The 27,337-nt window shown below is 40.8% G+C and overlaps 1 protein-coding gene across 7 annotated transcripts in view; it reads right to left on the bottom strand.

Moving 5' to 3' along the window:
* Positions 1–27,337, bottom strand: part of EIF2AK4 (eukaryotic translation initiation factor 2 alpha kinase 4) — a 101,886-nt gene that overhangs the window by 12,308 nt on the left and 62,241 nt on the right. For 4 of the 7 annotated variants that reach the window (XR_014058791.1, XR_014058793.1, XM_081507162.1 and 1 more), the window contains 14 exons: positions 25,624–25,725; positions 24,190–24,243; positions 21,212–21,448; positions 19,278–19,353; positions 18,615–18,736; positions 15,942–15,991; positions 14,860–15,028; positions 13,469–13,585; positions 11,678–11,743; positions 8,103–8,273; positions 7,546–7,680; positions 4,356–4,463; positions 3,341–3,469; positions 1,734–1,820 (listed from right to left, as the gene is read on the bottom strand). Coding sequence is in view for 3 of the 7 variants with exons in the window: in XM_081507162.1 (XP_081363288.1) it covers positions 1,734–1,820; positions 3,341–3,469; positions 4,356–4,463; positions 7,546–7,680; positions 8,103–8,273; positions 11,678–11,743; positions 13,469–13,585; positions 14,860–15,028; positions 15,942–15,991; positions 18,615–18,736; positions 19,278–19,353; positions 21,212–21,448; positions 24,190–24,243; positions 25,624–25,725 (1,623 nt within the window). In the remaining 4 variants the exon portion in view is untranslated. Of the gene's footprint in view, positions 1–1,733; positions 1,821–2,400; positions 3,470–4,355; positions 4,464–7,545; positions 7,681–8,102; positions 8,274–11,677; positions 11,744–13,468; positions 13,586–14,859; positions 15,029–15,941; positions 15,992–18,614; positions 18,737–19,277; positions 19,354–21,211; positions 21,449–24,189; positions 24,244–25,623; positions 25,726–27,337 lie in introns of all 7 variants that reach the window. The other 3 variants (XR_014058792.1, XM_081507163.1, XR_014058795.1) reach the window with 2 other exon arrangements.

Raw genomic sequence — 27,337 nt, 5'->3', positions numbered from 1 at the left:
GCTTAGCTATAGAGGAAGCCCTATAAAGGACTGCTGCTGCTGCTGCATCGCTTCAGTCGTGTCCGACTCTGTGCGACCCCATAGACGGAAGCCCACCAGGCTCCACTGTCCCTGGGATTCTCCAGGCAAGAACACTGGAGTGGGTTGCCATTTCCTTCTCCAATGCATGAAAGTGAAAAGTGAAAGTGAAGTCGCTCAGTTGTGTCCGACTCTTCACGACCCCATGGACTGCAGCCTGCCAGGCTCTTCTGTCCATGGGATTTTCCAGGCAAGAGTACTGGAGTGGGGTGCCAAAGGACATTCCCTCTTTATTTCAAAAACCTCTGTAAAAGGTAACTGATTAATTAAAACCAAAATACTAACAATGTATTATGAAGTTATAACGTATTTAGAAAACAAATTGGCAGCAATAGCACAAAGGACGGCGGGGGATATGCAAATATTTGGTTGTAAGGTTCTTATACTACATGTGAAGGCATATAGTAGTTTTTGAAGGCAGAATGTGAAAGTTGTACACTACAAACCCTAGAGAAGTCATTAAAAAATACCACTAAAAATAAGAGTTATAGTCAGTAAACCAATGATAGAGATAAAATGGAATAAAAACTATATGACCTAAAAACAAAGCATGAAAAGAGAAAAAAAATGGGAGAAAAAAGAACAGATGGGACAAACAAAACAAATAGTAAAATGGTAGATTTAAGCCCAACCATTTCAATAACTGCATAACATATAAATTATTTAACCATTTCAATAAAAGGCAGGGAATGTCAAAGAGTGGATAAGAAAAACAAATCTCAACTAGTGACTGTCTCTAAATCCAAATTTAGCAGAATGAAGAAAAAAAAGGAAATCAATAAAATAGAACACAAATGAACAAAAAATAGAGAAAAATCAATGACATAAAAAGCTGGTTTTCTGAAGACAAAATTGATAAACCTCTAGCTGGGGTGATCAGGAAAAAAAAGAGGGGGGATATAAATTACCATATCAGGAATGAAAGGGAATATCACTACAGATCCTATAGATAGTAAGAGGAATATTTGAATACTTACGTGAAATGGAATATAAACTACCAAAACTCAGGGAGAAAGAGGCAATCTGATAGCCCTGTATCTAGGTCCCAGTGTTTTTACTGGTGAATTTTAGCAAATATTGAAGAATGAAATAATACCAATTCTACAACAACATTAACCAGAGAACAGAAGATCCAACTCATTTACAAAGTCGAAATCACTCTGCTATCAAAACCAGACAAAGATATTAAAAGGAAAAAACAAAGGGAAAATATATTGATTTTTCTCCCTTTAAAAACAGAAATAAAGGTTATGAGGTAATCTATTTATAAACTTTTTTGGTTATGTACAACATAGTAAAACTGGTTAGGAAGTTAACCAGAGATATGTCTGCCAGGAGATATTAGCTATAGTTATTTTTATTTCCTTAGATGGAGAAAGGGAACAAGGGGGAAAAAAGTAGAGAAAAAAACCTAGTCATAGCTTTTTAATTTTTTTTTTTAAGTTCAAAGAGAAGTGTTCAGATTCAGATTCTCTCTTCTTTATTTCATATACTTTCTCCAAAAAACAGGCCTAGCAATTCAAAAGGAGAATGAAATAATGGGTTTCCACCCATGCCCAAGGCCAGGACCTCAGTGGGAAGGTTGGGCGTTCCATGGTTAATACAGTTTGGGAAATCTGATTGTTGAATTGTGAAAGATTTCCTCTGGTCTTTACCTTGACATGGCTTCCTTCTTTGTCCGAGACAAGGGCCACATAGGTGATTTCATGATGTCTGCAGTACTCTTGTAATTCCTCTTGGGACTGGAACAAATAAACACAAAGCACTTGGAACAGCTTCCAGTAGTTAAGGAGAATGAAAAAGCTATGTTCAGTGTGTTCTCAAAGTGAATAACTAAACATGTTGATCTTATGATTTATATAAATAAATATTAAGCAAGAAGAGTATGGAATTCAAAGGAGGAATAAGATTTCTTTTGTTTTCTCTGCTTTCACTATTGTTCTAAGGGGCCATATCACTCAGTGTGGTCAGGACATAGTAAGGTTTTCAAAAGCTTCACATCTTGATTGTTGCTAAATATTAACACACACATACACACACACACACGGAAAAGGCCTTTGGGGAAAACAAAGGCAACAAAAGAAACAGTAGAAGGTGAAAAGCAGAACTGAAGCGTAAAGCAAAGAAGTATCAGAGCAGAGAAACCTGCATAGGACACCCCTGTGCTGGGCTGAAGTCATTACTGAGCTTATAATTTTACTTTAAGACAGAATACTTCTCTAACAATTTATGAAATAAGTAAATGGAATAGGATACTGCTCTGTTAAAGGATTATAATTTATTGCTCAGCATACTTCTGACATGACTTTTTATATCATATACCTAAAAATGGACAGCAGCAGCTCTTGGCAGTAATGTGGAATAAACAGGTGGGAGAGTAGGGTTCTGTTTCCCTAGGCATCTCTTCATGCTCTGGGACACCATGAGTGAGGGTGAATGTGCGTACAACTTGGAAGACCACCTGGAATGCAGCCCCTTCTGTGATCTGCTTGTAGAGAAGTCAGTCATCTGAAGGCCCCCCATTCTAAAGGGGAGGCCAGCGGCTCAGCGGTGCCATTCTTCTCATCTCCGCACCCAGAGCAGGGGTTAGGCCAGCTGTGGGAGGCCCAAGGATACAAAGCTAAAAACACTAGACACAGAATGCCTCTGGAAGTGTGCTGGGGTGGGTAATGGCCCTGCAAAGATGTCCATATCCTCACCCCTGGGAACCTGTCACTATAGTATCTTATATGGTAAAAGGGATTTTGCAGATTGATTAAAGATCTTGAGATGGGGAGATTATCCTAGGTTATCAGGATGGGCCCAGTATAATCACAACGGTCCTGGTAAAAAGAGACAGGAGGGTCAATTAGAGATGGAAGCAAGAAATGTAGTGCAGAGGAAAGAAGGTGCTACCCTACTGAGTCTGAAGATGGAGGAAAGGGCCACAAGAAGGCATGCAGGAGGCTTCTAGGCGCTGGAAAAGGCAAGGAAGTGGATTCTCCTGCTAAAGCCTTCAGAAGGAACCAGCCTTACCAGACACCATGACTTTAGCCCAGTGAAACTGATTTCAGGCTTCTGAATTCCATAAGTGTAAGATAATAAATAAGTGTTGTTTAAACCATTTAGTTTGGTAATCTGTTACTCCAACAATCAGAAACTCCTACAGGAAGCAAATGAAATCATAGAGATAGTTTGGCAGAAACTAAAACCGTAGACGCTGATTTGCTGTTGAAGCCATGACCAGGCGCCCTCCAATCACAGGAGCTTTTTGTCTCCTTACCTGTGACCAGTCATACATGATTTCTGCTGTGATTCCAGCTGACCAGAGTTTCTGGGTTAGGTTGATGGCCCTGGACATGGACATCTGACCAACACTTACAACCAGGAGGTCACAAGAGCTTACTGTAACCTGGATCAGAAACAGCGATTACATTTAGAGGAGGGAGATTCCGGGCATGTGAGTGAGACCATGGAGGCAGCATTCATATGAAAACAGGCACCTTAAAATCACGTACAGCAACATAAATGCACAAGTCTTTGCTTCAAAATGACACGGTAAAAAAAAATGACACAGTCAGAAAATTTTTATATTAGTCTTTTGAGATAAAAGACTTGAAATTATTTCTAAGTCATTAGGAAGATGGATAATGGCCCTGCAAAGATGTCCACATCCTCACCCCTGGGAACCTGTGACTATGGTATCTTATATGGTAAAAGGGATTTTGCAGATTGATTAAAGATCTTGAGATGGGGAGATTATCCTGGGTTATCAGGATGGGCCCAGTATAATCACAATGGTCCTGGTAAAAAGGGACAGGAGGGTCAATTAGAGATGGAAGCAAGAAACGTAGTGCAGAGGAAAGAAGGTGCTACCCTACTGAGTCTGAAGATGGAGGAAAGGGCCACAAGCAGGCACGCAGGAGGCATGCCTGGGAAAACTAATCTTTTACTCTGGGAAAACTAATCTTGCCTGAAACACAGAGGAAAAAACCATTTCTAGCTTTGTAGAATATAGCAGCATTATGACCAGAAGGCTTTGATATGAGTCTGTTAACAAGTGTAATCGCTCACATTTACATAGCATATTACAGATAAGGAGAGTCAGGCTACTGGACTAAGGTCCCCCAGCTAGAAAGCAGAGGCTAAGTACTGACACCAAGATTTAGGCTTGTCCCTCACAGCAAAGACAGTCTCCCTAAACCTCAGTCTATAGCTACTACATCTGGGGCTCCATGTGAATGACTACAAAAGGAGAGCCATCTCAGAGCATGCTGGAAAGCAGAGCTGGTACTTACAGGCTCTTCCATGTTGAGGACAGCAGTGGTTATCTTGTCTATGGCTATGCTGACCCCGATGGCAGTAGGAACTGGCCCCAGAGCCTGTGGTCCTCTAAACTGGGGGATCTGTGGAGAGACGGACGGCTCTGGTTATGAAATGGAGAAGAAAGTGTGATGATAGGAAAAGCGATGATTTGGGGGCATGCACTCTAATAGCAATTTATCAAAGGGTTCAACAAAATAAAGTGTGTAAGAGAGTGTGTGTGTGTGTGTGTGTGTGTGTGTGTATGTAGCAAGAGGGAGAAGCAAGCATACCTGCAAATTCAGGAAATGTTAATGAATGCTGCACCGAGCTCTGCACTGTTCAGTTTGGCAGCCACTAGCCACATGGGGCTTGAGCATGTGAAATGTCTAATCCGAACTGACGTTTGCTGTGTATGTAAAACACACTGGTTGCAAAGACTCAGGATGGAAAAGAATGTAAAATAGCTTCTTAATAATTTTTAGATATTTGATTACATGTTGAAATAGTATTTGGATATACTGGGTTAAACAGATGCTAACTGTAAAGACTTAGAAAAAATGTAAATAGCTCCTTAATAATCAAAAAAATTTTGATTACATGCTTACATATTATTTTAGATATATTGGGTTAAATAAAATACATTATTAAAATTAATGCCACCTTTTTCTTTTTACTTACTTTATGTTACTAGATAATTTAAAGTTGCATACATAGGTTCTGGACCAAGATGGGTAGATACACTTCTCCCTGTTCCTCTAAGTACAGCTAAAACCCCTGGACACTACAGATAAAACAAACATAAGACAACTCTGAGAGTGGAGAGAAGATGGCAGGCTGACCAGGGACCATGGGATCCGAGGAACCACATGTGGTGAGTTCCCTGGGTTTGGTTTTCGCCTCTTATACCCAGGACTGAGTGCCGGAGAAACTGTCATCCCAGAAATGCCAAGGAGAACAAACAAAAAAGCTCCAAGGAAAATCTGATCTCTCTGGCCAAAAAAATCAAGAAAGGCACAACCCAGCAAGACAAAAAAGCTGTAGACAATACTGGCCCTGGTCAGCCAAATGTCACAGAAGAAGCATAGACACTTCCACTCATGATGGCTGAGTGGGGTCAAGACATTCCCCCTTACCCAGAGAGGCCCCACCAAGTCCCGGGAGGGTGGTATCTGGGAACACTGAGGGGGCCAGGACTTTCCTATCTGTCTGGGAGTAATGCTTCCCCCGGTGGTGTCAGTGGAGACCAGGATCCCCAACTTCTACCCCACCCAAGTGGTAACGAGGTGCCCCTCCCCTCTTGGGTGGTGCCAGAGGACACTGAATGGAAGTTGGAACTTTCACCACTTTCCAGTGGTAACAAGGCCACCTGCCAACTCCCCAACCCCCCACCCCTCCACTATGCTACCAGTGGAGGCCTATGAGAAGCAGTAACAAGGCACCCCTCCCACCCTGGGGATGTAGAAGGAGGCCGAGTGAGGAACCTGATCTTCACCCCCAATTGACAGCAGGAAGGTGGTACCCCCTGCCCCCTCCATCCCGCCTCCACTATGCAGTATCACAGGAGGCCTAAACCGGAAGGTCTGGGTAAGTTCTAGAGTCTAGTCACGTAAGACTCAAAATGTCCAGGATACAACTGAAAACAGGCATTGTAACAAGAGCCAGGATCTCAAAGTGAATGAGAAAAGGCAAATCGACAGACACCAACAAAATGAAACAGATGTGAGAATTATCTGACAAGGATTTTAAAGCAACCAGCATAAAAATGCTACAACAGGAATCATAAGTGGGCTTGAAACAAATAAAAAAAGGTAAAGTCTCAGCAAAGAAGTGGGAGACAAAAAACTCACTGGATGGGCCCAACGGCATAAATGAAGATAACAAGAAAAACAATCAAATAAACTGAAGATAAAATCACTGTAACAACAGAGAAAAGAGACTGTAAAGAAAGATGTCCCAGAACCATAGGAGCATAACAAAAGATGTAACATTTGTGTTATCAGAGTTCTAGAAAGAGAGAAAAAGGAAAGTAAAGCTGAAAAAATTGTGGAAAAAATAATGCCTCATACTATGCTGGATAGTGGTCAAAGTTCCAGCTTCCCATTCAGCCTCTTCCGGCACACCCCAGAGGGGAGGAGGGCCTTGTTACTGCTTGGGTGAGGGTGGAGGTCAGGGATCCTGGCCTCCACTGACTCTGCTGGTGGGGTGGGCACTACCCCAAAACAGATATGGAAGTCCTGGCTCCCCACTGAACCCTCTCTGAGGCCTGCTGGTGCTTGGTAGGAGGCTCATTAGCAAGAGACAAACCTATAGATTCAAGAAGCTGGGAAAAATCAAATAACAGGACAAATCCAAAGAAAGTCCTGCCAAGACACATAATTAAACTTCAAACTAAAGACAAAAAAAAAAATCTTAAAAGCATTGAGAGTCATCTTTCCTATAGGGGAAAAATAATTCAAATAACCCAGATTTCTCATCAGAATCCAGAAATTTTGGGTAAATACAGTAAACTTTCTTCTTGAGTTTTTCAGAGTTCGACACTGGAAGCAAAAAGCACCACACTGTTTGATGTGGACCTCAGTGTATACTGAGGAAGTATTTAAGACAATCATATATAGGGGACGGGGTAAAGGACATAAAGGAGTTAAGTTTCTATTAATATATTCCACTGTATCTCAACTGTGGTGGTAATTACAGGAATCTATACATGTGATAAAAATGGCCCAGAATTAGACACATACAGTATATGGATGTCCGTGTCCTGGGTTTGGTATTTTATTATGGTTATACCAGCTTTAACCATTGGAAAAAAACAGGTAAAAAGTACACAAGACCTCTCTGTACTATCTTTGCAATATCCTGTAAACCTATTAGCTATTTACACAAAAGTTAAAAATAGTACAAATGCATTTCATAAGACATTTCTATTCCTAGTTGAAATATATATAGGTGTTCAATAATACCAGTGATTCAATTTTTCTGTAGTTTCAAAACATTTCTTCCCTGGTGGTCCAGTGGCTAAGATTCAATGCTCCCAAGGCACAGGGTCTGAGTTCAATCCCTGGTTTGGGAACTAGATTCCATATGCCACAACTAAGATCAAAGCTCCCGCGTGTCGCAGCTAAGACCCGGTACAGCCAAATAAGTAAATATTAAAATAAAAAGCTGAGGAAGAAATGCCCTCACCAGCAGGTCGTATCTACCACCAGCTGCAAGGATTTCAGATATAGCCCTTTGCCTCCGTCTGATGAACGCCACAAACTGGAAGATGATTCCGCTGTGCTGCTGCACCTTGTAAACCAAGCCCAAATTGATCAGGACCTGTCAAGGGAAATGCCACACGGATGTGTCAAGGGCTCGAGATTTAAAGAGTGCGCAATGCTAAAGACCCCATTTTCCATCATGAGCATCAGAACAATCTATTTAGTGTAAACTAAATATTCGGTACATGGTCTGTTGGACTTAGCCCACCAAGTAAGAGGAGCTCTGTTCTCTTCAAGAATAACCACCTCTCCTGAGGCTGACATAATAATTACTGCACTATATGAATTGTGATGCTCGCAAAGAAATTCTGATATAAGCCAAAATTATTACTAGGTATAAAATGTTCCAAAATGTAGAAAGCAGTGTTCTTCTGGAAAAATAAAACACTTAACTAGTATTAATAAAATAAAACCTATTTCCTCCTTGTGCTATTATTAATGCTACAAATTGGCGCTGCCAGAATCAAACAATTGCCAAACCTGTAACTTTATGCCAAGTTTCTTCAACAGTCCAACGACCTCTTCCAGATCCTTTAAGCCATACTTCACCAACTGGGCGACACCTGTTTTCTGTTTTATTAATGAATTTATGGTTGGGGTTAGATCTTGCAGCTCTCCTTTCTGCTCAATAAATTTGTAGAGTCGACACAGCTGGAAAGCAAGGAGGCACAGTTAGCTTCCAAAATCCATGGCAGGAAAGATCACTTTGCTGCATGTTTCCTATACACAGGGGGGAGTGGCAGAGCTTTTGCACCTCCAAAAGGGTAGATTTTGTGGTCAAGGCTAATTTTAGTCTTTTCCACAGTCCCTACTAAGGATTATTGTTTTCCAACAACTCTAAGGCACCTCGCAGAAGTGCTCCAGGTCCCTACTCACAGTTCATTTTTAGTCTCACACACAGTGAATGCTGACCCCAGCAGAGCAGACACTGACACGAGCAGAGCCTCCGTTATATGTATTTTCAGGCCAGTATTGCTCCTCTTTGCCTTCCTCATGCTTGTGAATTTCCATGGCTACAGGCACGTCAACGAGGGACAGGAAGGCAAAGTCTGACTTGTTCTAACACTACAATGAATTAGGACAGGAATTCCCTGTCCTCTCTTGAATAACTCCTACTTGTAGGCTTGAGATGCAGTTTGGATACCACCTCCTACAGGCAGCCCCCCTGCCCTCTCTTCTGGCTCAGACCTTATCCCAGTTCCCAGCTCTCAGCAGCTGTACTCGTCATCTTTGCCAGGAGGGGGCAGCAGCTAACAGTGATCTATCTGTGGACTGGGCACAGGACCTGGCCTAGTGCACAGTTCAAGAGGAAGTAACTATGATCATAAAACCAGAAAAAAAGACTCCAGGGGCTAAAGTGGAAACTAAGAGACAAAACTATAGCTACTTTGAGACTATAGGCAGATAGAACCTGGTTCATCTATAAACAGGTACATGGAATTGAAGAGCTGAATGAAGACTTATGAATGAAACTTAAGGTAGTTCCATAATCATAAATCACTTGTATTTTTAAAAAATCCCAAAGTGTTAATAATTTCTTTAGTATCTTAAAGATAACATTTTATAATTTTATGTCTTTGATTTTATTTTTTTCTTCTTAATAAAAAATTTTTTTAACATTACCCCATTAATTGGAGAAGGAAATGGCAACCCTTTCCAGTGTTCTTGCCTGGAGAATCCCATGGACAGAGGAGCCTGGCAGGCCCCAGGCCACGGGGTCACAGGAGGCAGACACAACTTAGTGACTAAACCACCACCACCACCTCATTAATAAACTACCAGAAGCATCAGAATTTACACCCCCAGATTCTGGTACTCAACCTATCACCAACTAACTCCATGTAACCTGGGATAAGTCTCACATCTCTTTGGGCTTTAGTTGCCTCATCTGTAAAATACGAAGACTGGGCCAGATATTTGAAACTTTCCTGCCGTATTTCTACTCCCTCTTCTAATACTCTTAGGGTTCCCTTTTAAAATAATGAGAGTACCAAATGCCTATGTGTGCTAAGTCACTTCAGTTGTGTCCGACTTTTTGCAACCCTATAGCCCATCAGGCTCCTCTGCCCATGAGAATTCTTTAGGCAAGAATATTGGAGTGGGTGACCATGCCCTCCTCCAGGGGATCTTCCTGACCTAGGGATTGAACCCGTATCTCTTATGTCTCCTGTGTTGGCAGGCGGGTTCTTTACTACTGAGCCGCCTGGAAAGCCCACCAATGACTATATTAGGTACTAATTTTTCCATTTTGAACTAATCAAACACAAAACTTTGAATTAATGCTTAATATCAAATGACTGGGCTTCCCAGGTGGCGCTAGCGGTAAAGAATCTGCCTGCTAATGAAGGGACGTAAGAGACACAGGTTCGATCCCTGAGTTGGGAAGATCTCCTGGAGGAGGGCACGGCAACCCACTCCAGTACTCTTGCCTGGAAAATCCCATGGACAGAGGAGCCTGGTGGGCTAGGGTCCATGGGGTTGCAGAGTTGGACACAACTGAAGCGACTGAGCATACACACACATCAAATGACTAATGGATAGAAATTTAGCAAAAAGCAAAGAAGCTGACATTTTAGCAACCAGTGTGCCTATCTTGTGCAAGTGTGAAGTATTTTGAAATGTGATATTAGTTCGGAGAACCTTTTGGGCATGAACCATTTTAAGGAGTCACCGAACTGGGCAGTTTCTTGGACAGATTCTTTGTGTCATTTATACATGGGACTATTTCTGCACATGGCTAAGTGCTGTGTACATATCTAGGGTATTACATAAATACTGTCCTTTGTAATAGAATATTATGCCATTGAGTCACTTTGTAATTATTAATACCTCCTATAATAGTTAACATTTAAAATGTAATCTGGTTTAATTTCCAGAGTTCCTAGTGCTATGTATCTGGTTTACTTTCCCAACCTGCAAACTATTAATAAATATTTGAGTGAGTTCTTTAAGCTGTGATGCCCCGTGAAAGTTGTGAGAGGGTAGACACATACTGGATGGATCCCCTCATGGCTTTTAAAGGCCAGTATGAAAGAAGAAGTTGAAAACAGTCTGTGGACTCTTCCACTGACATCTCTTTAAGTCCCTAGCACTGTGCTTGACACACGGTAGGTGTCCTAGAATCTGAATAACTCCGCCTGGCCTACGTATGACCATATTTTATTTTATCCTATAAGTGAATTTGCTCATCACCATAGGGTTCCCAGGTGGCTCAGTGGTAAAGAATCTGCCTGCCAAGCAGGAGACACGAGTTCCATCCCTGGGTGGGGACGATCCCCTGGAGAAGGAAATGGCAACCCACTTCAGTATTTTTGCCTGGGAAATCCCATGGACAGAGGAGCCTGGCAGGACACAGTTCATGGGGTTGCAAGAGACTTAGCGGCTAAATGACAACAGGATTATGTAATTGAGTGTCAGACCAGGTCTAGAAGGGCTCTGGGAAACTTAAAAAAAAAAAATCTTCTTTTAAATAAATATTCAGGAAAATAATCCCTGTTGTCTTTTGCTTGTCAGGGACTCAGTTAAGTTGGGGTGACTGGCCAAGATCCGGGCCCAACCTGATGCTTGAAGAGAGAAATGACAAACCTATTTACCCTGTGAGATTTTCTGCACTGCCAGTGAGATTTTAGGAGTAGGTAATGCCCCAGAAAAGCCAGAGCTATAATGAAGCTCTGAGGTGCTGGAAGACCAGGAGGTGGGGGAGGCCTGTGAGGTGGAGCTCTGGGCCACAAATGATCCTGAAGAATCTAATTGAGCAGAGGCTGAGCAGCGTGAGGTATGCTCAGCAGGAGGCTCCACTGAGCACAGCCTTGGCGAGGCGTGTGAAGAGAAGGATATGGTGTCAGGAAAACAGCATGGAGACGCATTCTTTGATCATGGCCCTGATTTCTCTTCCACTAATTCCAGACGTTGCCATGGCACCTATTAACATTTGAGGGAAAAACTGTCTAGAGGTGGCGGGAAGCGCCACTGCCTGACTGCAGTGAGAATTTGGCATTTTCTGGAATTACAATGTTACAGAGAGAGCTGTAATCATACCATTGAAAGATACTTACACTATTCGATGACAAGGATAGATTACAAAATTTAGCTTCCACTTCTCTCCTCGTCAGCTTTTCTGTCTAATGGAGAAGAAGAAGGTAACAATGAGAGTCACCACATTTAGCTGTGAACAAGATACAGTTTCCAGGCTAATTCTGACAGGTGTATCCTTCATTTTGGACAAACTGCTCCTCATCATGAAAGATGGATTAACTGATTAACACACTTTTTTTCCCTTCAAAATTCACATAAGCTATAACTAACATTGTTTTAAAATGTGGGAAAGGTTGAGGGCAAGAGAAGGGGGCAAAGAGGATGAGATGGTTGGATGGCATCACTGACTCAATGGACATAAGTTTGAGCAAACTCTGGGAGACAGTGAAGGACAGGGAAGCCTGGTGCGCTGTAGTCCATGGGGTCGCAAAGAGTTGGACACGACTGAGTGACTGAACAACAATTCCTGACATAAAAGAATTAACAAGGGGGGAGCTGTACTTGCTGAATGGTGAGGTGACCCTGAGGCAGAGAGGCTTACCCAGGGGTGCTTATGCTACAGTCAACTGATCCATATCCCTTAGTGAAAGCCGCGTGTGGACAGGCTCTGAGCGCCACCCCATGCTGCCAGGCAGCCTACAGAATATGAACAAGAGTGATGGGAAGCTGTCTGCACCATCCCTGGGCTTTCTGCCAGCCTCTCACTGACACTCTGTTCTATCTGTCCCTGCCAAACAGCAGCAGCACTTTGGGAGGAGAAAAGAAACATGAAGAAGCAAACACTAAAGTTAGGACCCTTGATGTGTCCCTGGCAGATGAAATAAAAGCTAGTTGAGCTTTTTAGTGTACAAAAAACAGTCAACCATTACAAACTTCCCCAGCTTATCCTGTCTTAATCGTAGGCTGTCTGGCACTGCTAGTGACTGTATCTTCTTGATGTTATTATTTATTATAAAAATAACATTTAACATGAAAAGAAATTAGAAAAGATAAGGAAGGATTCACCCTCCACCCCAGCACCGTAATATTTAAGATCTTCACTGTCCCCCCTTCAGGCTTTCCACACATACTGGAGAGTAATAAATACAATGATGTAGCTAAATTCAGAAGGGCAATAGGAGGTGATGCTGCCCCAGTCTCACATAAATGAGGTGATAAATGAGGCCCCAAGAGAAGTCTAAACCAGTCTCCCCCAGTCTATAAATGACTTCACTGATAAGCTCAGACAGGCTGGAAGAATTAAGGGCAGGACATAAGTCTTTTACTATCAAAACTAATACTCCCTTTCTTGGCCTCTCTAAAGGACAATAACAGTGCTTGTGAGATTAAGTTAGGCAAGTTAATCTCCATAAAGGGTTTAGAACAATGCTTGGCACATATATTCTGAGCACAGTGCATGCTTAGTAAAGGCTGACTATTTTTAAACTTATTACAGGCAAGTATCAGGACCAATTACTTAGTGATTTTTTTGCCTTAAGAAGCAAGTGAGTGAAGAAGTTTATTATCTTATAAATTAAATAAGATAATTCAATCTTCAGAAGTTACCCTTGGAAACACACCATGGAGGTCACTAGTAGCACAAGGCTTAGTACAGAATAAAAGCTCAACTGTTAACTATTGATAGAAAAACAAAAACAAAACTGTTGGTAGAACTGTTGGTAGAATCAAAGCCAATTGGTTCTTTTACCTTAGAGCAATGAGGGGAAGGAGATAAAATTCCCAATTCAGTTTTATGGTTACATCACTAAGAAAATTCTCATCAGCTATTATTATTATCCTTCAATATCAACTCAAAGGAATTAAATGCTTACCACAGCATCATACAGAATAACATAGACTTGGCTGAGTTTATCTTCTGGGATCCCACAGTGTAAGAGTATTGCTTTCAGTAACATGGTATGGTTCAAGTAAATACTGTAATTTCTTTCCTAGGATAGAGAAATTATTATTTTCATTATAAAAGCAACTCAGGCACCTGACAAAATCTAGAACCTTATCACCAATTTACCAACCTGACACAATGGAAGGAATGAATTTTAGCATATTGCCTTCTAGTTTACTTTTTCATATATATTCTTCTTACACTGTTGTGGTCAGAGTATAATATATTAATAATTTAATCTTTATCATACACATCAGAAATACTTTCATCTCCAGCTGTGTTCAAAAGCCTGAGCAAGGTGACACAGATTTCAAAGAGAGAGAAGACCTGGTTCAATACTAACTGACCTATAAGCCCAGCTGGTGGAATATAAGCACACAATCAAGGAGCATTCACAGGGTGGTGAGCTGTGCACTGGGCCAGGTGCAGTGGTTTGCACAGACAGTGTGCTGTGAAAGAGCATGCTCTGCCTGGAGGAAACAACTGGCAACTACCATGTGGGTTCTCATCTCACGTGCTGTGAGAGCTGAGAAGAAAAGGTGGCTGGCCAATCAGGGAGGTCGCGGGCAGGCTCCTGGGCCCCCACTGCAGCTGGGTAGAGAGGTCTATCTGGACAGGGGCGCACGGTGACTGATGGGAGGTCACTGTGGTGAGGGTAAGAGGGGCATGTAGTGGGGATGGGGAGGGAAGGCCGAGGAGAGCAATTGCTGTGTGCACAGGAGCCTCCACTGGCTGGGGAGTCCACAGAGACCACACAAAGTGAGGCCAGTTGTTAAGAGCCTGGGTGGGGACTTCCCTGGCAGTCCAGTGGTTAAGACTCCGGGCTTCTAAAGGTGGGGGCATGGGTTTGAACCCTGGTTGGGGAACTAAGATTCCACATGCCACGCAGTGTGGCTAAAATTTTTAAAAATTAAAAACTGTTGCAAATCAACTAAACTTTGATTAAAAAAAAAGAGAAAACGCATTCCATGGAATCTAAAGCAATAAAATAATTACTACATATTTTTAAAAAAAGCCTGGGTGTAGGAGGGAGCTGAGGGTTCCCAACATACTCAAAGTATCCTAGGATTCTTAGCTGAATTCCTCAAATTTTGGAAGAATGAATGGAGAAACCACAGCTTCCCTGTAATTCATTCCTTTCTAGGCAGAGGTAAGAGCATGAGATCATCTCAAAAGCTACATCAAACTTTCCCAGGGACTTGAGTAACAATGTGATTCATGGCCAGCACCATCTGAGGAGCAGTTCTGTGGTCCCACGGAATCTGGTGAAGGATTCTGTCTAGCGGGATAACCTTGAGATGTTAGGGAATGGGAAGGAACCTGAAGTGCTGGAAACTCCTGGATGATTTCATAGATGGTGTAGATGATTTCAGCGGTGGGCAGGGAGCTGTTGGTAGTAGAGGTGACGATATCAAATGCACACTCCAGAAGTTCTTTGGGGTGAAATCGGTCCAATTTTCGAGGTCTGAACACACGTTCTATGCAATATCTGTGGAGAGAAGCCCGCATTTCTAAGATCATTGCTTGCTGGAATCACATATGTATAAGAGATTGTTGAATAAAAGAAATAATATGGAAAAATCAATCAGTAGTATGATTAAGAGAACGTAAAGATAGATTTGCCCAGAATAGTCATGCTTTGTATCTAGGTTCCAATTCCCAGTGTTGCCACTATTAAGCAATTGGGTTTATTATTTTTTTTAAAGTCTGAAATAGACATGAAATAACACAGAAAAATAATTTTATCATAAGTGTTTGCTTTCTACACAGTGATATCCACACTTTATGATTAGTAATTGTTTACTTGCAATTGAGAATAAAGGCATATAAAGAGCTTTGACTTTGTTTAGGTGAGGAGCTGCAAAGTCAGGTGCCTTGCTGACAACAACATTGCTCCAATTTATGAAGATCTTGGTGTTTGATCTTGTGGTATTTGAATGAAAACCTTTCCCCAGCAGTAAGTACCTGGAGGTCCTTGGTGTTCAGCACTCCTGCTGGGTTTCCTCCACTTCTCCACAAGCTATTTTTATTCAGTTACCTGTGCAGGCAGTTTTCACACAGAGACCACTGGCCACTTGTCCTTTCAATTAAATTTTAAAAGGGGCCATCTGTGATCAAGAACACCCAGATGTTTCTTCAAGCAACCATTTGTGAAAATAATTAGTCAAGTGGCTTGGGGACATTTATAAGGCACAGAAAAGACTGGGAGTTTCAGGTTGCTACCCAAATGCAACATTCCTACAAACAGGAGGATGCCAGTCCTGATCATAGAAAGGGGTACTGGGGCTGGGCTTTGTGACCATTTTCCAAGCTCAGTACTTTAAACTCCAAATACTTGACTGTGTAACGATCACAGTAGAGGAAATATTCTTTTTGGGTTTCTTTCCCACATTTTTTCTTACCGCTTTAAATTCAATATATTATTTCTTGCCACATATCTTGCAAAAGGAACCTGAAAATAAAGTTTCAAAGGTCAGTAACAAGAGGTGCGAACCACTACTCCTCTTCTGTTTTTTTAACCTTTGAGTTGTAACTCATATACCATAGAGTTCACCTTTTAAAGTTTACAATTCAGTGTTTTTGAGAATGTTCACAAAGCTGTGCACTGCTCGCTACTCACACTCCTTGGAATGTTTCTGAGTTGGTCAGTCAGCAGCCGATCCCACTGCTGGATGTAACACCAACCTTATTTGCTGTGGCATTTCTTAGGTTTTTAAGTTTGAGAAAAATATCACTTTTAGTGAAACATACTCTGCCAAATTTTATTCTGCCAAATTAAAAACAGTGCAAGTTATATGATGACCTGTGAATTTTTTTTTAAGTGTCACATATTACTGCAGTCAAAATGGGTATTACCTCTTATGAATTTCCTGACTTTCATAGATCTTACAGAAGAAATTCTTAATAATCACCCACTAATAATCACCACAGCTTATAAAACCATTACCAGATTGCCTCAAGAGATCTGACGTGGTATCATTAACTAATAGGTCAAATTCTCAAAGGGCAATTATTTTTTATTTGGGGGGATTTAATATATTCACTCACAGAAAGAAAGCTAATGTTTAACAATCTGCATTTTAGTGTCCTAATGTCTAGTCAATAAGGAGCCAGTTTTAAGTATAGTTATGTAAATGTTTGCCCTTCTGTACTTTCTCTAACAGAGCCCAAATCTGATATGCTACCTACTCCCATCTCACTCAAAATAATCCCAAACCACCTGACTTACTGCAAAAAAAAAACTAAATCCAAGGGCATAGAAGGAATTTCCTCTTAAACCATAAAAGCAAAACATGTTTTTGCAATACACTGCAAAACATAGATATGAAAAAAAGACAATGTCTTGATTCCAGACCTCCCTCCAGAAAAATACAGTCAAAAGTTCAAGTTTTTGACACTTCAGTCTGGGGATACAAACAAGCTGATATGTGTCATTATTCACACACATGTGGGAGCACTATGTATATCTCAAACATACCAGGTGCATACAAACAGACATCTTTGTGCACATGCTCAGCTGTTTTTGTTTTTTTTTTTTACTTTTTTCTTTCTCTGTATAATAAAAATGGAATTGTTAGGTAGTTAGAATAGGAAAAAGGAGTCCAGAATAGCAGTGGCTAAAACACAAAGAAGGGAAAAGCCCACGAAAATAGAACAAAGGAAGGTCTGAGGACTGGAGTGAGAACCTCAGGTGAAACAAACAGCCCTCCTGGCTAGCCCAGTTTACACAGGGCAGGCTCAGGGGGAGGAGAAAAAACATATAAAAAGAGGAGCCAAAATTGAGCCTCTGGCTTCTCTTCGTGTCTTTTGGGTCGGCCCACCCTCATGCCTTGAAGATATATTTTCCTTTGCTTGCCAAATAATACTGAGCTGTAACACCAAGCTGTAACACTGGTCTGTCTGTCACTTCAAATTTTTGCTGCGGCGAGACAGAACTGAGGAAATCACAACCTCCCTTGAAAGAATCATATTAGAGTTCCTTTGAAACATCTTTTTTTTTCCAGCTAATAGGATACCATGGATATTCCTGTAGATCAAATATAGATATGGATCTATCTAAATATACATGCATTTTGATATTTTACCTCTTTAATATTCCATAATAAATTATTCAACCATTTTGCTACTGATAAATATGCAGTTTTCAGTTTTTGACCACCATGATAAATTGGCAATGGATGTCTTTTTAATATTCGTATACCAATGTGTTATTTCTTTAAATAAATCCCTCAAAGTGGGATTGCTAGCTCAAAGGGTGTAGTACATGCATTTACTTTATTAAATACGTTCAGATTACTTTTCTAAAGGTTCAGCAACTTACATTCTCATCAGCAATATATTAAAGTACCTATTTTCCTAAACCCTAGTCATCTGTGGGCATTAAAGATTTTTGCCAGTCTGAGAGGTGAAGTTCAGATACCTTCACTTTGTGTTTCCTTATTAATGAGGCTGAATATCTGTGAGAAGATTATTAGCCCTGTGCATTTTCTCTTCAGAGAACTGCCTGGTTACAGCCTTTACTCATCTCTCTACTTGTAAGTGCTTTCTGTACAAGAGGGATATTAACCTCTTGTCTGTCATATGCATGTACAGTACAGATGGGCTTGTTAGCAGCTAGCACCATGTGAGTGATCAACCAGTAAGCGTGCTGCTGTCAAAGGGAACCCTGAGGATAAGAAAGCAAGCATGAGCAGACTTCAGCACACACACTTAGCAGTGACACTTGCTGTTACAAGAATTCAACTGTTCTAGACATTAACATATGGGAAATGTCTGGGTTGGCCAAGTTAGCCTGCTGTGATCACCTGGCGGGGCTCAATACTGATGTGCAGATGTGGCACCTGCAATGCAGGGCTCAGGTTTCTACATATGGACTAAGGTGGATGCACACACAGTCAAAGATTTACCATGATGCTCTCATGATGCTCTCACCCTTAAGATTATGTTTCCTAGAGGTGACATTAAGAAAATAAGCCTGGGGGGAAGAATGACTGGTGGGGGTATTCCTTTAATATGATACCAGCCCTGGGACCAGGCACAGCACCCACACTGTCAGCAAAGCCTCCCAGCCTCACCCGCAGGTCGAAAGGCAGCATCACCAGCATCCCACTGTGGTCCATGAATAAGGCAGCTTCGTTGTGCTCATATATTTGTCTGTTTCGGGGAAGCAGCAGTGGGGTACACAACTGGACAGCTCCTACAACAAATGAGAAAAATAACTAGTCGCTGTTTCTCATGCTTTCCAGACACAAATTAAAACAAACACAAACTGACAGTTAAGAATCTGCCACTGGGACTGTTGAAATCACTTCATCTTCAATTCTCTAAGTTTACTAATGGAAAGCTCATTTAAGGTTAAGTTTGTTAATTTAGTAACATTTCCTTTTTTTTTTGGCTGCACCACACAGCTTGTGGAATCTTAGTTCCCTGACCAGGGATCGAACCCAGGCCCATGGCAGTGAAGGCACTAAGTCCTAGTCACTGGACTGCCAGGAAATTCCCTAGTCATATTTCTGACTCCACAAACCAACTGTATTTTAGCAACAAGGTTATAATACTCAAATCTGTCTCCCCTCCACAAGCTGAATTACAAAAAAAGCTTAAATGTCATGGGTGTCAAGTACCTGTAACTGAATTTAAAAGTAAAGCATAGCTGCACCCAAATCCATTAACATGACTTTCTGAAGAGAAAACAAAATGTCTTTTGAGAAGGCCCATGTTTTTAAAAGAGGACATACCATGTCTTTTGAAGATGCGGATGATGGTTTCACACACGTGCTGCTGTATCTTGGCTGTGCGGATGGAGAAGCTGCCCTAAAACATGACCAATTCAAGTGTCATTGAAGCCTGATCAAAGGGATCGCCCAAAATATCTTTCTGTGGCTTGTCGTATGCATTATATTACTTATTCCCAAGATCACAAAAGAGATCTCAATGAGTCACTTCTCTTTTGAAACATATTTAGGAAAGAAGAAAACCACATGTCTTGCAACATGTCCTATTTTGGGAAGGCTTCCTCAGTTCAAAGTCCAAGCTCTCAGCAACGGTGACGTGTGCCTTTCAGAGACAGCTAGTCCTACACACAACTCTCCAAAAGGGCTTTCAGAGATAATGCAGCAGTCAAACACCTAACAGCATCAAACGGCCTCCCACAGACTACAGTATTTCATAGTGGGCCTCTTGAAAGCTACATGGCATTTACGTATTTTGTAAATAACTTTCTTTTTCATTTTTTCTTACAATAAAAGTAGCACTATTTCACTACAGAAAATTTATTAGAGACAACAGAGAAGCAAAAAACCAACAATTAAAAAGTCAACCATAATTCTGTAGATATCTAACATACCAGTGAAGAAAAACCACTTAGCCCCTGAAATCTATACTGATCTTCCACAAACCTTACCACAACTTTCTCTGCTACTCTTCAAATTCTATTTTAAGCATATGGAAATGTATAGAGAATATAACAAATATCTATTATTAACTCACCCAACTTTATAAAATTTTAACATTTTGCTATACTGTTTCAGACTGTTTTTGCTTTTAAGAAAGAAAATGTTGAAGTCTCCCAAACCTGCTTGTGCTTCAGAAACCACCTGAAGAGTTTTTAAACTGAGATTCTTTTTGTTTATTTATTTATTTGGCTGCAGTGGGTCTTAGTTGCAGCACTCGGGATCTTAGTTCCCTGACCAGGGATTGAACCTGGACCCTCTGCATTAGGAGCATGGAGTCTTAAACACTGACCACCAGGGAAGTCCCTGAACAGAGATTCTTGAAGTGCTTCACACTTATACTCCAAGCCACTAGATTGGATGTAGGGCTTGAGCCTCTGCGTTGTCAAAGGGCCTCACAGGTGACTTTAATGTGCAGCCAGTATTGGGAGCTACTGGCTATTTGACATGGATCTGAACTGGTTTTTTCAGCACTGGGCAGCTGGGCCAGGGCTTGGTCTTTAAAAGCACCACTTCTTATTCTCTTTGGTTAGGGGGTGGATCAGGAACTCCTACAAGTAAGTGATTAAAAGTGTGGCTCTTCCTGGAATAACGCATATGCACACATTTTGTATTTATAGACCTCAAACTAAGAGCTTATGTTGGACCAGGACCTATGGTATAGCACAGGGAACTATAGTCAATATCTTGTAATTGCTGTTGATCAGTTGCTAAGTTCTGTCTGACTCTGTGACCCCATGGACTGTAGCACACCAGGCTCCTTTGTCCTGTGCCATCTCCTGGAGTTTACTCAAATTCATGTCCATTAAGTTGGTTATGCTATTTAACCATCTCATCCTCTGCCATTCTTTTCCCAGCATCAGGGTCTTTTCCAATGAGTTGGCTCTGCATATCAGGTGGCCAAAGAACTGGAGCTTCAGCTTCAGAAACAGTCCTTCTAGTGAATATTCAGGGTTGATTTCCTTTAGGAAACAACCAATAATAAAACCTATAATAACCTATAATAAAAAAGAATCTGAAAAAAGAACAGATATATATATAACTGAATCACTTTGTTGTATACCTGAAACTATTACAATACTGTAAATCAACTATGCTTCAATTTAAAAAAAAAAAGAGAATTTATGTTGGAGGCATTAAAGGAACCCAGGAAAATTCAGGAATGGACTCGATCCTTTTGTGGAGCAGATAAAGCTCTTCCAAGCCACAGCTTACCCCACCTTCAGTATGTCACTGTCGTAGGTATAGTCGATGGCGGGGGAGATGCGCTGGGCGAAGATCTGGCCCATCATGGTGCGGTAGGCCTTCCCGTCCACATTGGCCAGGGTGTGGTGCAGCACCTCATGCAGCTCCGATTCCTCCATCTGGGGCGGGGGCAGCAGCTCGCTCTTGAGCAGTTCTGTGGCCGTGGGCCGCTTCGCTGGATCGTGGTTCAACAGCCAGGAGATGACAGATTTCTACAACGCAATACTGGGGATGGGATGCGATGGATGGTGCTCGGGAATTCTCCCGGCAAGCTGGTGGTTGGTTCAGGTCCCAAAGGGCACACTTCTTCCCCTTAGATGGTGCATTTCAGTTGGTATTTCTGAAATTTCTGAATTTGTCATTCCCCCCCCCAATAGTTCATTATGGTCACAGGATTGTGCAACAAGGTAATATTAATATATGTTTCTTAAAAGGTAGAGGCCCTTTTTGTACTTCACTGTCATAAAGGACCAAAAAAACCTTCAACAATGACACAGAAGCAAAAGTTAGGCCTTCTAAACACTGTATCTAAAATACAGCTTTTTTGGTACAGTTCTTGAACCAGACAAGATAAAAGAACATAAAACAAGTTATTTTTAGGTGCCTAATTTTAGTAGAAAACATAATGCATAAGAGCTGCTGGAATCCCTAAATCAGTAGAAAACATCTTGTTTTTATGTTATCTGTATTAATACCATCCCCTTGAATTCTCTTCTGTTACTCATTTATTATACCTTCATAGCTACTACCTGATTAAGCAGGGAACTATTTGAAGGTACTATAAGTTCCCTGCTTAAACCTTTGAAAGGCTCCAGAATGATTCTGTAATTCTCTTGTTTATACGGAGTTAGAGGAATACTTGAGATAAGAAAACCTCAATATAAATGAATCTCATTAAGCATCTTTAATTACATATCTTTAAAATACCCTCCCCCACAATCCTTAACCCTGGTTGAGTCTAGAATTAAAAACACAAGTAATTATTTTTCATATAAAGAAAGGAACTGACATGATATAACTTTATGAATATATATGTTAAATTAAACTGGTAAAAATAATATCCTATTCAGCAAAATCAATAGTAATACTTAGTTTCTGTATGTGGCAATAACTGTTATACTCAGTCAATAAGCATTTTCTATGCTGCCTTCTTGCAGATGAAAAGCAACAATGTGATATGGGAGGCGGCAGTGGCAGTGGCTGCGGTGGTTAAGTTTATACATGGTTTATATATGGTTATATATGGTTAAGTTTATACAGCCCCAGTGCAAATACTCCAGGGTGCCCAGTAAGTCCTTGTGCTAGGAGGACAATCACTGTCTTGAGAAATGGTTTGTATAGCTGTGACTGTGTCTGCACTTTAACTACACCACCACAGGCGCCAACATGTGGGAATACTGAATAAGACTGACCTCATTACAGGGAAATGCTATGATTTGAGTATTTACTTATGACACCCTAAAAAACACAGGGAACAACTCAGTTCAGATCAATGATAACAGCTGGTAAAAGAAGGAGAAACACGACTCAATGTATTTTCTAATGTATGCTCAGTCGCTCAGTCATGTCTGTCTCTTTGCAACCCCATGGACTGTAGCCTACCAGGCTCCTCTGCCCATGGGATTTCCCAGGCAAGAAAACTGGAGTGGGTGGCTACTTCCTCCTCTAGGGGATCTTCCTAATGCAGGAATCAAAACTTGTGTCTTCTACATTGGCAGCAGTTTCTTTACCACTGAGCCACCTGGGAAGCTACTTTCTAATGGTTCTTCACTAATTCAACACTTGAGGCAGAATGGGTCCCTCGAACCATAAACAAATGTCATGTGTTAAATGCTACCAAATTATAGGATGTTAGTGCCAATATAAAATCAAGGATATTTAATATCTCTATTTTACAGGGGAGGAAAATTAGTCTAAAAAAGTTAAGTGACTTGTCCATCCAGATATAAAACCAATAATCAAAAAATAGCAAATTAATGCAATATTCTAGCTAGTTTTCTGTTCTCAACATTAAAATTTAAATAAGGGATTCTGCCTTGATTATAATTGTTAAGAAATCAGTTTAAGGAATAAACTTCTACATGACAAGAGTTATTAACCATGGAAGGTTCCTCTAAGACAAACAGCCAGCACTAAGAAGAAAGGCACACCAAAAGCACTATAACAAATTCACTAATAATTATTCCTTCATATTAGCCAGATGCTAATAATTTACTACGACATAGATATACTACAGGGGATTCCCAGGTTGTGCTAGTGGTAAATGACCCGCCTGCCAATGCAGGAGATGTAAGAGATATGGGTTCGATCCCTGTGTCGGGAAGATTCCTTGGAGGAGGGCATGGCAATCCACTCCAGTGTTCTTGGCTGGAAAACCCCACAGAGAGAGAAGCCTGGCGGGCTATAGTCTATAGGGCAGCAAAGAGTCAGACACAACTGAAGCCAACTTAGCAGGCACACGTGTGTACACACACACACATATGTATTTATAGTATGGAGGAAAAATTATTTTGTTTAAATTACTGTACCATCTGACTGTCTAGTCTTCCCCTTTACAATACAAGCTACTTTAACCAATATAAGACAGGACAAAATTACAGTTTTAAAATGTATTTTCTTTTTCTTAAAGTTCCAAGCTTTATCTCAAACAATGAACTGTAAGAGCATTCTCTTTCTTCAATAGCTAAGCCAAAGGTCCAAACAGTACTTCAAAAGCATGATGAATCACAAAAAAGAACCCTGTAGTTTGTTAATTTTCTATGCCAGCCCTTGGCATTTTTACAGTGTATTTCAAGTCTAAATACATTTTAAGTACTCCATCTTTTGATATTTTCCCCCCACGTTGTTCCCATGACACAAGAGAAAGAGTGGCAGAAGATTACTAATTGAAGAAGAAAAACAGTAATTACAACTCCAGGAGGAGAAGACAGTAATTAAAGTAGCAGAAAATTACCTGCTTTGTATGCTCTCCATCATCGAAGTCTTCTGGAAACTTAGGCAAAGTGGGCTAAAAAAAAAATATTTTTGAATATATTTTATTCATATCAGCAAGTGCTTGGCAGACTGCCACATTTTCACAATAAAATGTGAAAGCATTTTATTCACCAGAGGTGAGAAAATCAAATAGAGAAATGAAAATTTGCTAACAAGAGGAGATGGACGAGAAACTCATCTTTAAACACAACGTCCATCCTTCCAAGGACACATGTGTTATTTTAACACTAACTTCACCCAAATGACAGCCTAGGTGACAGAAAGCACCTCGTTTGAGAACAAAGTATTTTAACATCTAATGGCTTCAGAGAAAGACAAGAGTCGCTTTATTAAACAAACAAGAGTAAAAATACAAAACAGTCAACACAGAGTAAGAGAAAACCAACATGAAAATCTCTATCCACCCCCTCAAATTTCTCACCTTTCTGGCAAATAAGACCTCAATCATAACATTAACCTGGCAGTTGAGATATTCTTGAAATGAGGCAACAAACATGAATTTTAGACTAAAGAAAGGCACTTCACCAACGACATAATCCTTGAAGAGCGTTCCAAGTCAAGGCAAGGACACAGTAATCACTTTGTTTCCTCTGATACATGATGAACATAGCTGCCCACGCTGTCCTGGCAGTTAAACTATCAAACTCCTTCCTGAGATACCTCACAGGGTATTCTTAGTCACACTGTTATGTGATTAACACCAACAGACATGCACACTTGGTTCTGCTCTAGGAAGGAAGAGGAAGATTCTCCATCTCTTACACAGGAATATGTGAATCTAAATCTTCCTCACTTTAAGCTTATTCTCCCCTCAACTTAATGCTGATGCCCATGGGCACCCTTGACCTCACACACTCCAACATTAGTCCCTTTTAGTTTGGGAAGAGGCAGGGATCAAACCCAAGAAGACTGAGGGAGATCTCATTGAGAAAAAAATTCAAGTGACTGATTTTTACCCCAGGCCTCCTTTTCCTTCTGGTCATAGTGGTATTCTTTAGGCATTATTATATCCGGTCCATTCAGCTGGAACCTTTTAATTTCTAGATCTAAATATTTGCTATCCTTATAACCCCTTCCCACTGCTGTAACTATATTGATATTATCCAAAATTTTAAAATTCCTTTGTTTTAAAATCAAGAGGAAATCTCAAAATATTTTTAAAAAGGATAACCTAGCAGTATCTCCAAAAATAAATCAATTCAGGGTAAGTTTCTTATCACTGTAAGTGCATAAGCTGAGATGAATTTCCATTTACTAGAAAACATAGAAAATTACAGCAGGACCACCTCTTTCTATATTATAAATAACAGATAAATACCCGGCACTGAATTCTAATGTCCATGCTAAGATTCAGGTTACTGGAAACGGAGGCACTAAAACATCTGATACATACGTCTCTGAGTTGGTTGAGAACAAAGATTCTTTCTGAGGCTGTGACCATGGGGTGATAGGACATCTCAAAGAAGATAATCCCCAGGCTGAAGAGATCCACTTTCTGAGGAGGAAAAAGAATTACATTTAGAGCCTAGATATGAAAGCATAATCCAACAGGGAATTAGAAGATAAGCACTGTTAGATGGGATAATGTTCACCTAAGTGAAAAAGAAGCCACACGAGAAAAAATTCACTTTGTCCTAAAAAAACAAACAAACCTGTAAGTATAAGATATAGATGAGATTTTTATATTTAGATGATAAAATATTTGGCATGACTTCAACATTCTTCTTAAAAATTGATTGTAACTGGTTCAGCCCTACCCACAGACACAGATAACCCCTGGCCACACACTGAGAATAATCATTACAGAGCAAGGACAACCGAGATCTTTAAAAGAGTTAGCTTTGTATCTTAACAGGGCTTCTGCAGTGGTTCAATGATAAAGAATCCACCTACAATGCGGCAGATATGCAGACACAGATGTGATCCCTGGGTCAGGAAGATTCCCTGGAATAGGAAATGGCAACCCATTCCGTATTCTTGCCTGTAAAATCCCATGGACAGAGAAGCCTGGCGGGCTACAATCTATGGGGACACAAAGAGTTACGACTGAGCAACTAGACCACACAACAACAAAACTGCATTTTTACTGATCATCTCAAAAGGGAAACACAGCACAATCTGCATCTGATAGCAAATATCAGCTACTGATTGCAAAGCCATACTGATGAAGACAGAAGCATAGCACAACAGAAAGATCATGTAACAAATCCTCACAAATATGGAAATACAAGTAAAGAAGGTAAAAGGCAAGTCAGTGCAGAGTCTCAGGTAGGGAGCTGCCAAGGGGAAGAGGATGTTCAGAAGGGCCTGTGCCTGTGGCAGCCGAGCACAACCAGGCCAAGGGTGAGACTGCTCACGGTATACTGCACGCAGGCACAGAAGCCGTTTGCAAGGAAAACTTGAATGCATTTGGACTCAAGGATTAGTAGGAGAGCCTCTGCAACCAGTGACCTCCAAAGTCTTAAAAACAAATATTCATTGTGTCATTTCCTACACGTTAGCTGTAGAAAAATGTGGAATATACAGAAAAGCACCAAGAATAAAATAGCAACCATCCACAACCCCACTGCCTAAAGATATTTACTACTGATGGCTAAGATATGCCCATTTTGTGCCTTTTAAAAAAATATCTACACACACACACACACACACACACACTAAAACTAGAACCACAGTGTCATCTGTAACTTTTACTCTAACACAAAAGAATATTTTAATGCTATAATGTCATTTTTCTAAAACGTGATTTTAATGACATATTCAATTACACGGAAGCCCCATAATTTAACCAGTTCCCTACTTTTAAACACTTACTCTTCTGCACTGTTATAAACAATGCTGTGACAAACCCCTCTCACACCAATCTTTTTGGATGTCCCTGGTTGTGTCCTTAGGGTATATTTCAAAAGGTGAAAAAGTGCTAGGCCAAAATCCTTTCAAGGATTCCTTTACCCTCTTCAAGCTAAACTCGAATGGTGGCACTAAAGGTGGCTCCCCTCCCTCAGGGTGGGCATGTCCATCTCTACACACCCTCGTCCTCGCCTGGTGTTTGGAGGTCTCCTTCCACTCTGTCACTGCCTGGTGCTCCTGTCAGAATCAAAACCCAC

Source organism: Giraffa tippelskirchi, chromosome 7 (genome assembly GCF_054371585.1).
Source record: "Giraffa tippelskirchi isolate mGirTip1 chromosome 7, T2T-mGirTip1v1.2.pri, whole genome shotgun sequence".
Lineage (NCBI taxonomy): Eukaryota > Metazoa > Chordata > Mammalia > Artiodactyla > Giraffidae > Giraffa > Giraffa tippelskirchi.
The sequence above is the reverse complement of the archived record's forward strand: the minus strand, read 5'-3'. Positions and strand labels throughout refer to the sequence as shown.